Source organism: Sebastes fasciatus, chromosome 11 (assembly GCF_043250625.1).
Source record: "Sebastes fasciatus isolate fSebFas1 chromosome 11, fSebFas1.pri, whole genome shotgun sequence".
NCBI classification, from domain to species: domain Eukaryota; kingdom Metazoa; phylum Chordata; class Actinopteri; order Perciformes; family Sebastidae; genus Sebastes; species Sebastes fasciatus.
Window position 1 is genome coordinate 17757364 of NC_133805.1, and position 18339 is coordinate 17775702.

At 39.9% G+C, this 18339-nt stretch overlaps 2 protein-coding genes across 2 annotated transcripts; both read right to left on the reverse strand.

Moving 5' to 3' along the window:
- Nucleotides 1-2104: 2104 nt before the first annotated feature.
- Nucleotides 2105-9885, reverse strand: plk3 (polo-like kinase 3 (Drosophila)). Its single transcript, XM_074651242.1, has 15 exons — nt 9516-9885; nt 8488-8595; nt 8255-8371; nt 7946-8075; nt 7732-7819; nt 7136-7231; nt 6776-6974; nt 6112-6238; nt 5712-5827; nt 4928-5048; nt 4744-4827; nt 4128-4290; nt 3809-3938; nt 3508-3618; nt 2105-3370 (listed from the first exon to the last, which is right to left on the reverse strand). Exons 1-15 carry the CDS (start codon nt 9741-9743, stop codon nt 3173-3175), a joined length of 2016 nt encoding a protein of 671 aa, XP_074507343.1. The 5' UTR covers nt 9744-9885; the 3' UTR covers nt 2105-3172.
- Nucleotides 9886-11772: 1887 nt separating this feature from the next.
- cacybp (calcyclin binding protein) lies at nt 11773-17340 on the reverse strand. The gene is made up of 6 exons (XM_074651243.1): nt 17163-17340; nt 14656-14866; nt 14446-14542; nt 14253-14352; nt 13401-13495; nt 11773-12967 (listed from the first exon to the last, which is right to left on the reverse strand). The coding sequence occupies exons 1-6, from the start codon at nt 17178-17180 to the stop codon at nt 12793-12795; spliced, it is 696 nt and encodes a 231-aa protein (XP_074507344.1). The 5' UTR covers nt 17181-17340; the 3' UTR covers nt 11773-12792.
- Between the last annotated feature and the right edge of the window lie 999 nt (nt 17341-18339).

The following is an 18339-nucleotide window of genomic DNA, read 5'->3' on the forward strand; positions in this document are numbered from 1 at the left end:
ATAGATGCTTTGATGAGGAACTGACATGTCAGTGATACTGCTGAGGGTTTCAGGGCAACAAGAAAAATTTCATGTTTAGAAGCTCCTCTTTGTTAAGAAGCTGTGTCACATGAAACATGACGCATTTAACATTTTTCAGACAAGGAAATGGCAAAAGCATAGACACCGAGGATTTGTATAAACACAACAGTGCTGTGTGGTGTCATTTTATGCTTGTTATCTGATGCCCGTAGCACACACTAGATGTTTACAGCTACAACAGATTGACAATACACCTTCATCACCTGATACAAAATTGGGGTGTGCATACATTTTAATTTCAGTTTTAAACTTTGCCGTTTCACAACCAAAGTATACCTTAATCCATTGCACTAAACAGTGTTCTGACAAAGGTTTCCTGCCAGTCTTCCCTAACATATGTGTGAATTGTGAGGGGGCTAGCAGAGTGCATTGTTGTCGGCTACTATGGTGTAATAAACAATAGAAATGTTTCTTGCTTTCTCAGTGATGTTGTGCCTATATTCACTCAACAAAGCTCCACAAGAAGAGCAGAAACAGGTCCAGGTGTCCCCAGACTGAATACTCATAGAATGCCCAATTACAAGACTTTATTAGGCGTACCAAGGCTGCCCTTTTGAGTTGGCACCGTCACTTCTCGAAGTTCTTTCCTACTGTATGCTTCCTACTATGTTAAGTAGATCTAATAGACTTCTTTTCATTGCAGTTGAGGGTCAATCTACTTGCCAAGACATTCATAAAATAGAGGATACTGAAGTCAGGGGAGTACATTTATTTTAATTGGTATGATTTTAGCAATGAGAACTAGGGGCAGATCATGCTAGGCGTCTAAAAACAAAAGAATGTCATCTGCATAGTGTTTAAGTCTATAACTTTAAACATGGCTGTAGAGCTTTACAGTCACTGCCAGAGGCTCAAACACACACATACACAAAGAGTCTATCTGGCATCTGAGTGACATCTGAGTGTAACTAGTGGTGTAGTGGTCGTTGATGAGATGGGTGTTCTACTGAGGAGGAAGTGGGTAGACTCATATTCCAATGAATTTTTGGCAGATAAGTGGGTATACTATAAACTGCCAGAAAAAGGAGGTGGGTATACCCAGTATACCTGCACATACCCTACTCCACTGAGTGTAAGCCATTGGGGAGGCATATACCACTGACAAATTAGATATTTAGGTTCTTAATTAAAAACACATTTGACCAAATATGGTGAAAAGTGCATTGAATATTTAATCATGTATTTTTTTATGACAACACTAAGTTTTAGTTTTCTTTCAAAAGAGAAATTACATGTACCAAGATGCCAATTTTGAAAAACCAAAATCTAAACTACAGCAGAAAATGCAACATGTTCCAATGAGCAACAATAAATGCAAAATAAGGTCATTTTCAATAAACTTTATTTTGTCCCATTTTCCCCCCCAAATATGTTACATACAAAAGGTGATCGGAGTTGAACATTTCCTTGTGTCAAGACCGTAACATTTAAACAATAAATAAAAAAACATGTATAAATAAAAAATAAATAAACAGGACATTATGTGCCAAAAAAATAAAGACTCTTCTGAATTGGCAGATGGCTTTCACAATGTTGGGTTTTTTGAAAACACATGTACGTAATACTTGCATTCCAGGTCACAGTTTTTAGGATACAACTCTGGGTCGAGAAAGCGATGTAAACCGATAAGGATTACAGTACAGTACAACAAAGTACAATGTTTTCTTTTTTCCATAGTAGATATTACTGGGATATATACTTATGATGCCAGTTGTTCTAAAAGCTTATACCAGGTAGTGAGAGTGTAGTGCTATTGGACTTACTTCTAAACTTTGCTCACAGTACAAAAGTAAATCCCACTTGTAAAACCCATCTCTCGATTCTTGTTTGTATCCAGCTTGACATTCACAAAGGGCTGTTATTGCACAATACATACATCCCTCAGAAAGGCACTTTTATCCCCCCCTCCCCACCCTCATTTTCCAAACAGTTTTGTTTACCAGCACGTGTAGCACACACACATTCACCTACTGCATTGTGAATTTAAAACTGAATCATTTTAAAAACCAACAAAGAAAATGCCTTTTGGTATCTAGTTAAAAACAAATAAAAAAATCATAATAAGTGGTAGTAAAAGGTTTCATTTCCAGATGAATTTACAAAAAAAAAAAAAGGTGCAAAATTGTGTTGCTCCCATAGCCCCTTTAGTATGCCGTGTACCACATCAGTGAAATTTGTTCTAACAACAAAAAAGAAAAGACAAAAGCGATGTTGGATCAGAAGAAGCAATAACCTTCTCCGAACCTTAGCATCACCATCATCAAATAAGGCCAGGAATGTTATTTGTGCATGTGAGGTCAAGATCGTAGTGTGATCCTATAGTTGGCTCAATTTCTTCTTTTTTTAAAAACGAGAAACAAAAAAATTAATGTGTGCACCATAGTCCAAACAGGCCAGAAACCAACCGAGGGTAGGAGGGTCTCTCTCTCCAATCAAACCACAGTTCTTCCCAAAGCATCTCTGCTGCAAGATGACAATTCCAGTGCAAGTCAACGGCATAAATGACCTTGCTGCTAAAACACTTTAGGAAAACAGAGTCTAAAACGAATTGCAGCTGCAAGATTATCCTTGTTCCGTTGCGAGCAAATACATGTTAGTGTTTAGATACCTTTGAGAAACCATGCCTGTATTTTTCGGCTATCAGTGGAAGCTGGTTGGTGGCTTTTTGAAAGATCCAGCATAGAAGCAGTGGTTTTGAGTGAGTGAGGAAGGTAATTGGGAGTTCATTTAGGCATCTGCCTGTGAGGGATCCATCATTTCAGGCCAGGTAGGAGTCTCTTATTTCAGGTATCAATACCTTCCAGGTGGATACCTTTGAGGCAGAAGCTGGACAGGCACAAACCCTTGAGGCAGAACTTCCTGACTGCTTGATGTTCATCAAGGTGAATCAATCTGATCATCAGCTGCCTAAGCACCAGGTCAGACAAAAATATTTGCTCAACACTTCTGAGCAGCTTTACGTCCGTCGGCTCGTCACCGCCTTGAGAAATTTTATCAACCAGTCACGCTGCCTAAGAAGAGGTGTTAACTGGTCAGGTCGCCTCCAAGGCATCTGCCAGTCGGGCAGCCTGGGAGGCACTGAGCGGCGCTCTCAGGCATCAGCGTGATGTTGGAGCAGCTGGACCACGTATCGCAGTCGGTGTCTCAGTTCGGAGGTGCAGCCCATCTCGTTCAGCATGCTGAGGAGGTACGTGCATGAGACGCGCTCCCGGCTGATGTAGGTCAGCAGGTAGGAGTCGTCAGATGACTTGCACAGGATGATCTTGGTGTGGTCCGCGTAAAAGTTCACCTGGAGGGGATTCAAAACAGAGCATGAATGTAAGAAGAAGAGGTCCATAATCCAATACAAGTGTTACCAAAGTGGCTTTTCTTGTAACTTGGTTTGCAGCGCTGCACTAAATATAGAATCAATGAGCTTTTTCGAACCTGTAGAGTGCCATTGTTGAAGAGCATGAGAAGAGCGTGGTCAGTCTTCACCCACTGGAGCAGCAGAGGAGGACAACCTGATACTTGATCCTCACAATGCAGATCTCCACCCTGAAGAGGACAGAAAAGATTCAGAATAGAAATAAGAAAAAAAAGCATGGAATTCCAATATATAGATATTAGGGCTGTCAATCGATTCAAATATTTGATCGCGATAATCGCACGATAGTCCATGATCAATTCACAGGATGTCCCATTAAATCATTGTCTAACTGCTAAAAACGAAGCGCTTTGCTCATACCTCCATAAGGTTCTGCTCCATGTAGTTGGCCATGAGCTCTACAATTTGTTTCTGGCTGCGAAGCTGCTCAGGTAGAGCGTCAGCAGCAAAAGTGAAGTGTTTGTTGTTGGGGAAGCAGTAGTGGACTGTCCTGGTTAGAGGGAAAGACAGGAAAAGCACAAGTTAGTCTTACTGCTTGATTGGAGTCAACGTTAGAAATTAAAGTCCCCATCGTAAAATGACGAGTTACTGGGCGGAGTCTAGTCCAAAATTGTACAAGCACAATGTAAATGTTTACATGACACCTTTAAGTATATACTGTAGCTCTTCTGGTACTTACTTGCGTTGGTCACAAAGGCTGAGCCGTGTTCCCTCATTGAAGAGCACACCGATGCTTTGGTTAGAGAGCTGGTAGCCAAAACCGTATTTGTTTGAGTAGTCGACCCATTTAGTGACCCACAGGAAGGACTGGGGCCTGGACAAACAGGGCGGGTTTCTAGTGGCTGCAGAGATAAGAGATAAAAACATGTTAGGGACTGTGGAACAATTTCACAGCCCATTAATATCAATCCTGAGTAAATGGAGGACACAAAAAGTTTATATTTCCAAAGTCTATAAGTCAGCATTTTACAACAAAAAAAAGATGCTACAAATGTTAACAAAACTTAAGGTGCTGTAGGCTACATGAGTCAGCAGATATTCAGAGGATGTGAAGAAATGGCTGAGGTGTAGAAAAGATCTGGTTGATTAAACTTGAATGCATCATTTGTATTTAATGTAACAGAAAGTAAGAGATGGTTCATTTTGAAGGAAGCGGCATTTTTTTTTTTGGCGTGCCATTTTGGTGCTCTGTAGCCTAATCTCAGATGCAAAGATGCTACTCAGCATTTCTGTTTATTGTCTTGTGGTTAGACACAACATTGATCTGTGATATTATGTTGAAGGTCAATTCCTACCTGCAGGCATGGTAGCCAGGCAGCCGTTGAGAACTTTCACGGCCGATTCAGACACAGCTGCGGGGGTCAGGATGTCCTCACACGCTGGAGAGAAAACAAGAATTAAACATGGACCAGAAAAAGACTAAAGGAATTAAAAATTAAAAATATATATATGCACTCAAAGAAGAGTATTGGGACCTACGTTCTGAGCTGCTGGCCGTGGTGCCCTTGAAGGAGCGAGAGATTGACTTTCTGGATTCCTCCTCAGCAGGTGTTGGCTCCAGAGGCACGGAGCTGACTACCTGACCGATGGGAGAGGGCACCTGAGCAGCAACAAAAAAAACAAACATACAATTTAACACACATTCATGACAAGTAAAACAAGAAAAACAAACGAGCGATAGTAAGAGCAGAGGACAGAAACAATTTAAAAAAGGGTAACCACGGAGTTAACAAAAACCACACGAGACCTCGTGAATGTATTCTATTAATGCTCGCACACTCGCTTTGAATGTGTTCATAAATAAGTTGATATATGTGAACAAGGTACTTTTGACTTTGTGTAGTCGGTGTACGCTTCTTGACTAGTCTGTTTTCTCAGCACAGAGCCCATCATCAAGCCGACAAAGAAACAGTCACACCAAAGAGCAAACAATGCATTTCCTATTGGGCTCTATAAATAGCAACTACAACCGTCTGATGGGGGATTGGCCAACTGAGCTTCCTGATGTGGCATTTATTCTCAACTGAATACAAGATGGGATTCATTTTATGTAGTAGAGAGAAAAGGGGAAGGATGCAGCAACAGTTTTCTCAGATACTAGAAAAAAATTTGTTCAGCTTATTTCAAACAGTGTATATGTACTGTACTACTTGTGGGACTTAATGACCTCATTAGTGCCTGAACATACACCATTTTTGTTTAAGTAAACACAGCCAACATGTTTTACTTGCAGACATGGGACAAAGGATGATTAAATATATACCTCATTGGGTCCCACTGTCTTGTAACTGATCTGCCTGTTGATGGAGCATTTAACGATGCCGGACACCAGCTTGGAAATGTCTTTGTCATCTTTTTCCTCGCATGGGATCTTCTCCACTGCAAACATAAGATTCTCGCATTGTAGTCACAACAAATAATGTTTTAACCACAGGAGCGTTTAACAACCGCTCTTCTCGGACATGCTTGACAGAAATCCAAAACTGAATACCATCTACAGTTTAAAGCGTCAGTCCTCGTGATACAAAACCAGATCAAGAGAACCGGTCCTGCGTCATGATTACAGTCAGGCAGGGACAAATATGTAATTAACAGATGCCGTACGAAAGAGATAACCTAGTTTTCTATGGACTCAGTCACTTGACTGCTGCTGGGCTGCTTACCTTTTACTTTCTTCTTGCCAAAGAAGCTCTTTGCCATTTTAGTGAAGAATTTCTTGGCAGGGCTGGGGGGGTGCAGCTCTGGCACCATCACACAGCTGCTTGGGGGAAGCTTATCAGGGGTGAAACCCTAGAGGAGGAAGAACGAAAGAAAGGGAGGGTGAGGAGGATGCAAGTGGGACAACATGATGATGATGTGTCTCGCGCTGACATTTAATATTCTGTTCTAGACACAAAGCACCATTGTCCCCATTCCCAAAGACATTAGGGCTGCAACTAACAACTTATTCAGTGTCGATTAATCGATTAGTTGTCTGGTCTATAAAGTGACGGGAAACTGTCGATCAGCGTTTCCCAAAGCCAAAGATGACTCAAATGTTTTGTTTTGTCCACAACTCAAAGATATTCAGTTTACCGTCACAGAGGAGTAAAGAAACCAGAAGAGTCACATTTAAGAAGCTGGAATCAGAATTGTCTTTTTTTTCCTTTAAAAATTACTGTAACCGATTATCAAAATGGTTGGTATAATAATTTAATAATTGACAACTAATCTGTTAAGAGCAGCTCTTAAAAGGACTTATGATCTTTAGCTAATAAATGGATTAAAAACATCAAATCCCATCATTGTTTCTTTAAACTGACTGAAATTATCATGACTTGCGCATACTTTGGTGAAGAATTCGTGATTGAGGATTTGATCCAGTGCGAGTCGGTCGCTGGGGTTTTTCTGCAGGATAGCTGAGATGAGTTTCTGCGCAGGGGGGGAAAGCGAGGATGGCAAGTTGTACCGAACTTCCTTTATACACTTGTAGGTCTCCTTCAGGTCGAGAGTCTCAAAAGGAGGGTTGCCACACATCAGTGTGTACCTGAAAAGGAGGATAAACCATTGGTCAATGATTCAGACTGAAAACAATCTCAGTGGTTGTGTCCTCATTCTGTCACTGACGGAGATGAAGCCAAGATAAACACCTAAACCTGTTCCTCCAAAAATACACAATTGTTTTTTTACACATGACTGAGAACTCACATGACACAGCCGAGGGACCAGACGTCAGACTCCGTGCCGTGGCCTTGTCTGTTGAGCACCTCGGGGGCCAAGTAGTTGGGAGTCCCGCAGATTGTTCTGAGAAAAAAACAAGTACAGGAAAGATTGAATGCTTTCTGTTCTGTAGATGCTTTCTGTTCTGTAGATGCATCATGCAGACAAGGAAGTCGTGGTTGAAACATTTTTTTTTTTTAACTTTTCTTTTCTGCCGCACTCTGGTATTCCACAGGAAGTTGTCAAACTGGTATTGAAACTCTGCTCTGAGCGCTACATTCAACTGCCACTTGGAAACCGGTTTAGTTAGGTACTTACTGAAGGGGAAAGTAGTGGGAGGAGGTTATGTGCTCAGTGATTTGACGTAATGGTTTTAGATCAATGTGCATTATGAAAGCCTAGAAAATGGCTGTGATGTTCAGGTTCTTTGATGTTGTGTTTGGGAACAGTAGCCACTCATGGGAGTCAAATAGGGGTATAAATTGTTCCCAAAAAAAACGTCATCAGTCGCTCTTCAACCCTCCACTAGAAAAATACAAAAGTATCTAAAAAAAATAAATAGTAAAATGATTAAAAACTCGTACTTTTTCCTCTGCTCGACTGTCTCCAGCTTGGCAGCGAGGCCGAAGTCTCCCAGCCGCAGCTCCATGTTCTCGTTGACAAAGAAGTTGCCTGAAAAAAAAAAGAGACAAAAACATCAGTGCAGTCAGCATTCCGCACATAACATGTGTGCCTGCCCTAACGTCACAGCAGATTCCTGGGATGCCTATTGTGTTCGTACACCGTGTTTCGACATACCTAGTTTGAGATCTCTGTGCAGGATTCCTCTGCTGTGGATGTACTTGAGGCCTGATATGATGTGTCGGAGGTAATACCGCACTTCTGGCTCCGTGAGCGTGTGTCTTGCCTTCCAAATGTGTGCCAGGGACTGTGGGGACAGAGCAATGAGTCAATTGTCAACTCGGCATCCATCAGTGGGAATGTACATACATCACACAAACAGCCACAGTAGCATAGAACTTGCTGTAATTCAGGTGGGTGCCTGGGCTGCAAGCAAAACACACACACAAGCTGTGCAGACTGTTCTAGACGTTTCTGAAGTCTTACCTTCCGACTGCAGAGCTCGAGGAATATGTAGATGTTCTCCTGGTCTTCGAAGTGATGGGAGAATTTCACCACATGCTTGTGCGACAGGGTTTTGTGGAGCTCGATCTCATTCGTGATCTGTTAAAAAAAAAAATGTGACGGTTTGAGCATATATTTCAATCCAAACATTGATTAAATTCAGGTTATGCATGAATGGGCCTCTCTGAGAGACATAAACAAGCTCGATCACGTACCTTATCCCTTTGGTGCGGTTTGGACACCCTGCTCTGTGGGATCACCTTCACGGCATACATTTTGTTGCTGGAAAGGTCTGTCATCTCGTAGCATCGAGCAAAGCCACCCTTTATAGGGGAGGAAACAAACAGGGTGGTCGGTTAAGAAAGCAGCAGGTTAAAAACCTGCAATGGCCATAAATTATCTTGCCTCAATGGCATGTCTTTGATCCAAGGATCAATATGATTCAATGATTTAGCCCAATACTGAAAGGTAATCAATTAGAGAGGAAAATACAGCATTACATTTACATGCATCATTTATTTAGAATCATGATAATCAAGTTGACAAGCATCTTTTGTTACCTTGGATGCTCTCATATGCGTCTAATACTATCATGTTTATTCACATTTTCTAGATGCAATCAATATGCTTGAGGACATGAGGAGTTTGAGGCAGACAAGGCTGCTGCTGCTGCATTCATTAACCGTGAAATTGACGAAGACGTTTCCAGCTCTGCGGCAGGCAGCAGAGAAAGCAAAAAAAAAGAAAAAGAAACAGCAAGCCTTGGCTGTGAGCCCGACGCAGCGTATCGATGACGAGCAACATGTTGGCACAGTCGCTCCATTCATACATGTCAGGAATCATTACAGTGGGGATGTTAAGGAGAGGAGTCATGGCATGGTCGACTAGGTATATTATTGCGTTAACAGTCTCATTAAAATGCGAGGATTCTTGTGAATAATAATCTTTTTTTTTTTTTAGAAGGTGTTGCCAATCTGGGCACACCTTGCGCCTGATTCACTCAGCAATGACGCGCACATCAGGGAAAGAGATTGGCCACCACATCCACCAACCACGAGGTCATTTCACATTCATGTCACACCTGAAAAATGGCTTATAATGAATCTTAAAATCCTAGACAGCGACCTAAAACAGCGTTAAATATTCTAGACCACATCTTTCAGACAAAAACGCCTGAAAAAAAAGACGGAACCCTGTGGTGAAGCCAGACAAGCACATGTAACATGTAACAAATCGTTCATACCTTTCCCAAAAGCTTCCCTTTACTGTAGGATCTCCCCGTTTTTGAGTCCGTCACCACCTGGGCCAGCTCCGGCTTGATTTCGGGTTTATTATTCCTGCTGGTTTTCACCGGAGGAGCTGAAGACTGTTGAGGTCCAGCTCGCTCCGCCGGAGCAGCAGGCTTGAATAAATCCGCATTCATGGCGTGGCACGAAATGCGCTGCGCCGCGGTGAAACAGCCGGTATCCATGTGGAGGAGCAACTGTGGTACAAATAAATAATCAGTTCAGTGTGGAAATATTTTAAATCCTCCTTTTCGCTTGATTTTTCTCAGGAGTCGGTCTGGTGCGTAATGATGCGTCCGCGTAGTCCGACTGTATCCATCTGGCGTGTCTGGGAACGGCGCTCCAAGCCCTTTTATATAGGCGGGCAGTGACGTCACGGAGCAGGGGGCGGAGGTGCAGTAGGTGGAGAAAGTCCAGACGATATGCTCAGACAGAAATGTCAATGATAAAAAAAACATATATTATCTTGATGGAATGTAAGAAAAATATGAATGAAACAGCTCATGAACTACTACTGTATCCCTCTCTCTCTCTCCTACTGGTACCTGATTGTTTACACACCGGCAATATTTGCACTATCTGTTTATATCATGTTTATTTTTGTTTATAGCTTATTTTTTTATATTGTATGTATATTGGTAGAATTTCTTTTTTTAATTCTTATTTTATTTTAACGTTTTTATCTATTCTTTTGTTATTATACTACTTACTTGCACCAACAAATCCAAAGCAAATTCCTAGTGTATACTTCTTACACCTGGCAATAAACACAATTCTGATTCTGATTCTGATTCTGATGAAGAGTCGGTTTATGATGCAGCTCTGTGTGTCATTATTTAAGGGAGACGTGTGTTTCAGTAGGCAGAATGTTTTTGGCATCATGGGGCAAAAATTCCTTAATAACCTTTCAGCATATTGTAATTCAAGTGTTTTGAGTTTAGACTTCTGCGCCTCCTCACGGCTCTGTTTTCAGGCTTTAAAAATATTTGCCTGTGTGATGGTAGACTTTGGCCAATCACAGGTCATTTCAGAGAGAGAGAGCGTTCCTATTGGCTGTGCTCCGGCTAGTGGGCGGTGCTTGGTATTTCCTCAACTGATCTCAACATGGCTGCCGGGTCGCAAACTTTCTAATTTTACAGCTAAACAGTACACTACAAGATGTTTCTGAAAACATTTGAGGCGAGAAATAAGCATTACATTAAAAGAATATTGATTTGTATTTGATCAGCGCTGCCTTGTTTGATCGTTTGATCGGAGTTTGTGAGTGATTGACAGCTGCTCAGAGACGGCAAGGCTCAAGCTCAGTTCTGATTGGTTGTTTTCCTCCGGTCTGTGAAATCTTGTAGACGCCATTAGGAGCAGCGGAGGACACAGAGGCACATGATTTTTTTCCAGATGACCTGTCTCATGCACTACTGTCAGGATATAGTGAACGTTATAATTATATTATAAAAATAACTTTTTTTTATCATATTTGCTCCAATTCTACCCACTGCAGCTTTAATTAAACAGGTTTAATATAGAAATTGCACAACATATTCCGAGCAGTCATGCAGCCATCCTACCAGGAATGTTTACAAGGGGTCATATAATATGCCCCCCACCTGTAGGTCCCTAAATAATTATGACTCATAAATGAGTCTTAGAATTACTTTAGCAAAACTGCAGGCAGAGCAATTATTTTTTTCTGCAGAATCCTACAAAATAAAAGCACAGATTTTCAAAAAAATCCTGGGTTAGATTTCCCCTGTCTGTGATTGTGTGTGTGAAATCCCCCAAAAAACCCATGTGAGCTACTCAGCTGCCACCTGGTGGTGCAGCTCGAAAGCTCATGCTCTGCAAAACTTTAAAAAAACTCCCTTTATTCAGTAGTCTACGTTGTGCTGCGACTGTCTATAAAAGTAAGGTAGGCCATGAACCATTAAAGACTGTACGGCATCACAAACACTAATCTAGGTGACCATATACTATACAGTACCCTTTAAAAAAAGGGTTTAAATGAAATTTACCGTCTTGAAATAAAATACCATTTTTTTTTCTGTGAGCAGGCGGCCCTCTGTGAAGACTCAATTATGACTACACAAAAATGTAACTCTTCAAGACATGATGACAGCATGCATAGTGGAGCCAGACAAGTCTAATAAATGGTTTGTTAAAACACTGAGTGAAATATTCTGACTTCAAAACAAGCAGATAAACAGAGGCAAAACAGACTCAGTTCAAGATCTATATTTATGAGAACTTGACGAACAACCTGAGGGCGAGCAACAACACATGTGAGACTAGAACAAAAGCCAAAGTAAAAATAATCAACATACATTTTTAGATATTCACAAATGCTGGAGGGAAATAAGCAACTTCCAACAGTGCTACTGTAAATAGACATTATAGTGGGAAACTGCTATGAAAATGCAACAGTCACATTATGGAATTACAAAGAATGTGTTTCAGAGCATTACACTATGCAACAGGAATGGATAAAATACATTAAATGTCAAACACAGACCTATGCAGTAATGTTAGTTATTACCCTGGAATGATGCATGAGCAGTGGCGTCTTTGCAGCTATCATTTGAGCTATTTATGGAATGACATATAAAAGGCTGATATGAAGACGTTAAAAGTAGTCAGAAGAGTGCTCTGGTCGTCTTCATTAAAAGGAATAGGAGCATGACTTTGGCAAATGTACACTTGGAAACATCTTCAGCTCATTTTAGCTGCACAGGAACAACATTAAGATGTGACTTTACAGAATATGTCTCACATACTTAATTTAACCTGGTCCAATTTAAACTATGAATTACTAACAGACATTGATCTCAAGAAAAACAACCGCATTGTGGTCCTTTAACCCATTAAATCTGACATTACAAAAAGAAAAGAAAAGGATGAAACGCTGTGGTTTCTAGCTGTGTTAAGGTCGCCACCTGTTGGACACCACCCTTATGTTTGTACAGGCATTTTCCGTGCAATTTATTGAAAAGGTATCTGCGTTATGTCTCATGACTATCAGGACATCGGTAGCCTGCATTTCAAAGCAGGGCCAAAATGAGGCCATCCAGGGTTTAGATGTTAATCTCAAAACTTTATTTTGAGCTGTACACCGAATTTATAGATTTTGTGGAAATATGATTTATATATTGGTCTTCACCCCCCAAAACATTTAAAATTCAAGTCATGTCAGGTGCATCCCTGGCAGCTCTCACTTGGTCCTGCTGTGGACATGCAGCGAGTTCAGAGGTCCATCATGTCTTCTCCTCCTCCTCCTCCCAGAACTTTCTTCTCTTGGGACTCTGACCAGGCTTTGTTGATGGTTCTTTTCATCTCGTCGTCTCCCTCGGAGTAAATCTTCTTCAGCATGGTCATCAGGCCATCGCTGGGGTCTGCATTCTCTTCGACAGCGGGTTTACTGTTGAGGGACAATAGGATGACAGTTTGTATGCGTTTATTGGAGTAGCTGGGATTCTCATTCTCACCCTGTAGCATGCACCCAGGCTGCATTGCATACAGTACAGTGACACCTGGCTCACAGATGTGGTACTGCACTGCAATGTGCTGCTTGGAGTGATTGGCCAGACGGGTATGCGAATACTGGCAATGTTTCAAATAGTTAGAAAATTATGGTCGTTATGGTTTGTTTTACACGATTGCTCACGCCAATGTGTCTTTAGCTGCTGACAACACATTGGCATCAGTAGTAGTAGTAGTAGTAGTGGTGGTAATCACCTTGTACAAATTAATTCATTGGAAGCATGCAGTGGCCTTAGGCCACTTAAAATCCCTGCTTTGTGCAAATTACTTGAACTAAAATTAATCCATATTCCTTATTTCCTTGAACTTACTCTTTATCCTTAGACTGCTTTTCCACCGATGTTAGGCATTCCCACTTCTTTGCAGTCTGCTTCTTGCACATGACCAGGATCATGTCTGTTTTTATCTGTTGAAGGGAGGAAATATGGTTACAGGCCTTTTCCAAAACCCAACAAAACACTGCTGCTCTATTTTCCCTCAGATGTAAGCAGACTGGACAATGGGTAAAATACAAGCCAACACTGAGCCTGAATTCAGCAGTTGGCAAGAAAGAGGACTAGGTGCCCATGTTTCTTTGTTGTTGCTGGACCTGTAAGAAACATTTAGTGATTGTACTTAGCCACAAGGACTCGATAAATCAACGTAGTAAATCAAGAATTTGTACTGAAAGTTTGTTTTGGAGCCCTGTAGTGGACACAACTACTTAATGTAGTTAAACCATACACAACAGAAAACATCCTTTGTACATTTCTGATCCAGACAAAATGTTACCAAACCAGGTTATAGTGTGTGCTAACTATTAGGGCTGTCCCTTTTTAGTCGATTAGTCAACTATTTGCTCATTTTGGTCTTTCTTTATGCGATTAGTCATTTTTTATGCTTTTTTCATGCTGTGGTGTGCGAGAAACTCAGTTTTACAAATCTGTTGATTAAATCAACTAATCAATTAGTCGACAAAATCGTATGAGTGTTAGTCTAGAATATTTTTTTTGGTAAAGGACAGCCCTCCTAACAATCTTCAAAAACATAATGGTTCCAAGATGTAAAGAGTTGTAAGATGCAGTGTTATTTTACTTAATCAGGCCCATTTCCTGCTTCCAATCATGCCACTTTCTATCAAAATACACAGTCTATTCTTTTAACTGATGGTAGGCTTTATTCACCTTTTTATAGCTGTCCTTTTCATCGACTGGAGACAACAGGTTGAGAATCGTCATCTGATGGTTTTTCCCATCAAGATCCTTTACTAACACAGAAAATGACCTGCAAAAGAGAGGAGGAGCAAATACAATTAATTGTATGGTTAGTGGCACATGATGAATATATATACTGTATATATGTCGATTATCACCGTACCTTTCTGTAAAGTTGACCTCCACATTTTCTGATGGAATTTTGTGCACATCCTTCAATGTAAGGTAGATTTTGACAAATTTCTCTGACTGGTCCCATGCTGCATAGAAGAAGCAAGAGTGTGAACAATATTCATATTCATTTTCAGCTTTTGCACACATCTTGTACTTTCTCACAAATGGCTGGAAGTCTTACTAAACACTGGCACCATACCATAATTGTTGATCTTGACTGTGTACGCTGCTTTGGAGGCAGCAGATGGGTCTGCCTCTCTCCTGGCTTGTTTCTCCTTCTGTTGTCGTTTGGCTGCAAGCTCCTTCTCCACCTTCTTCTGCTCCTGCCTCAGCAGCTCCTGCACTCTTTTCCTCTCTGCCTTCTCCAGGAGCGACCCCAGCTCCAGCAAATCTGCCTCCAATTGGTTGATCTGTATTGGGAAAAGAATTAGACGACTGAGAAATGCACATCCCTGAATTAGACCATTTAAAGACAGTTTGACGGAACATATTTTTAAGATATAATGTGTCAAAGCCCAAACAGATCATTTTAACCCGGTCTACATTCCAGAGCTGAAATTGTTTCTCTATTAATTGAACAACACGTATGTCAAGTTAAAAATACTAAACATTTGCTTCACAAAGGTTGCACAAAGTGTTGCTTGAATGTCACTTGATGTATCTAGAATACTTAGGGGATTTTACTAGTCAGTCAGAACAAAACATCAATTATACTGCATTACCACAGTTTGGGTTAGCCTCGGGAAAGTATTAATTGATCATTTTTGACACGGTATCAGCTTTTGGTCTAGAAACTTATCTAATGCAATTCACCCTGTAACCGGAAATGTAAAATTGTACACTGAAGCGCCATTCACAACGGCACCTATCAGAGTAAATGATTACAGTACAGTATTTATTACTTATTTTGCCTTGGGAAATCAGTTTGCTGGAAGAGGATGGATTATCACTACACATGAGGGAGGCTAAAGTAACTTAGATGGTAGTGATGAATTGGCAACTAACGTTAACCAATACAGATGGATGGGGACATAGATTGTGCCCTCTGTGAAACATTAGCTTAACGATTGCCTCTCAGTGAATCTCTCCGCTTTCCTCTAGATGCCCTGGTGATAAATAATTACCCTCGACGTTAGCTAACGTTATAAATAGATATTGAGACAACCACAACAACACATAATAGATGTAACTCACACTCTGCCTTTTATTTACTCCTCTACTACTTTTTTTTTTACATTTATCCTTTGATATTGCAATATATCGTTATTAATTGTTTTCTATTTGTTTGTTTGTTTAATTGACACAACAAACATTAATTATGTTTTTTATTGTTTTTCCATTTACATGCATGTTCTTTTTAAATATCTATATATTGTATTTGCTTAATGAATTGTATATATGTTTATACAGACGTGGACAAAATTGTTGGTACCCTTCCGTTAAAGAAAGAAAAACCCATAATGGTCACTGAAATAACTTGAAACTGACAAAAGTAATAATAAATAAAAATTTACTGAAAATGAACTAATGAAAATCAGATATTGCTTTTGAATTATGGTTCAACAGAATCATTTTAAAAAACAAACTAATGAAACTGGCCTGGACAAAAATGATGGTACTGGTAACTTAATATTTAGTTGTACAATTCATTAGTGATTTTCATTAGTTCATTTTCAGTGAATTTCTATTTATTATTACTTTTGTCAGTTTCAAGTTATTTCAGTGACCATTGTGTGTTTTTCTTTCTTTAACGGAAGGGTACCAACAATTTTGTCCACGTCTGTATATGTTTGTTTTTATTTTGTTCTTTTTTTATTTTTGAATTGACGCTTTGGCAATATTGTTCACCTGACAGTCATGCCAATAATGCAAATTGAATTGAATTGAATTGAAATGAATTGAATTGAAATGAACCAGCCAGGGTCGCTGGAAGTCAATCAGTATCATTGTTTTTACATGACTTTGAATGGACAGGATAAGTTATACTGTACATATCCACCTACATCATGTATATAAAGCAACCTGTTGCATTACTTATTCAGTATTTATTCCAGCATATTTGCACTCTGCATTATTCCACTTCAGTATTATTATTTACAATTTACAGGAACACAATCTTGATTTATAGACATTGCATGTTGTTCCTTGTTGTATTGTTTATTAGGGCTGCAAGTAATGCAATGCAGCACTGCTCCCAGTAGACCACTTACACACCAACATCTGCACTATACTGTATAATGACTGTGCAATATCAATATCATTACTAAGGTGTAATTCATACTGTGCAATATTGTCAGGTGGAATTACATTTCATTCTCACTGTGCAATATCATTTTCCACTTGTGCAATTTTGTGAATAGTCTGTTTAGTGTGAATACTGTATATAATGTATGGTATTGACCTTACGATGCTTGAATGATCTGGTAAACTGCAGTCAAAGCTAGTTAGCTAGCTTCCCACCGCCAGACATAACAAGGCACTGATGTATTATTATTGCGTTTTTAAGTAAGTTATGGTTAAAAATGTACAACTGTTGTCCAGATAAAAGATAACAGACACCACGTTGCTTGTTCTGCAGCTAAGCTAAGCTAACGTAGCATTGCTTTTAGTTGAATCATGTAACGTTAGCTAGCATGCTGTAGCTACATTGCTGATGGCATACAAACCCTACTCAGCATGTATTATTAAACTGATTACAAACATTACCTGCTCGGTTAGATCCATTTAGGCGTTATCAGTTATGTTAGCTAGGTTCAGCAATGTGCTTGTGAGCTCTTCAGGTCCAGTTCAGTCTGCAGTAACGTTACTTTCCTTTCACCCAGAATGACGTTGTTCCAACTTCCTCCTCTTCCTCCTCCTCTTCCTCCTCCTCTTCCTCCTCCTCTTCCTCCTCCTCTTCCTCCTCCTCCTTCTTCTCTCAGTTTCTGGCGGATCGCAACCAACTTTAAGCTGCATACCGCCACCTACTGTACAAGAGTGTGTAACATCATGTCATTTTACACACTACTGCTACTCTTAAAATCTACCCACCAATCCTGTGTCTCTTAAAACCCTCCTGTTACCTTCAAATTTACTAACATCTTTTATCCTTGGGGTCAATTTGACCCCAGCAATTTAAAACCTCCAGAAAATGATTATAATTAAAATTGTTACCCAAGTTTATGTGTCAGGTATGAATGAATGAATGAAAGACTTTATTTCGAACATATAACAAATAAAAACAGATACAAAATAATAACAAACAAAACAAGAGTTATAGTGTCCGAAAAGGAGTAGGTAGAAGAAAAACTTATATTACCCTACCCCTTTCTCACTTCTCCTCTATTAACTCATATATCATAGAATGATAATATAATATAATATAAAAACTATCCCAGATTTATTTACATCCCAAGTTGAATATATGAACAGCATCCCAAGTTTATTTACAACCCACAAATACATCCAGAGTTAAAAAGTATATAACCAACCTTTAACACAACTCTTCTTCAACCATATACCTCCCAAAAATATCTTTCTTGTATAGCTTTTTAAATTGATTTATATTTGTGCTCCCCTTCAACCCATCACCTAACCCATTCCACAAATCCACCCCTACTTTATGTTTGTTTGTTGACTACCTAAATAACCCTTTAAATAAAATCAATATCTTCACGGGAACCATATTTTGCCGCCTCAAAAGCGTGGGGAAATATCAAAGTTCTCGCGAGAATGATGTTCCCCTCCCCCATGTGGTGTGAACTAACAGTGGTTCTTGCACTACTACAGTTATGACTATGTTAGGTTAGGACCATAAAGCTTTTTGAAGATTATAAAGTTGCATGTTATAGTGACCTCAATATCATCCAAAACAAATGTGTGTAAAATGTTGATATTTATTCTA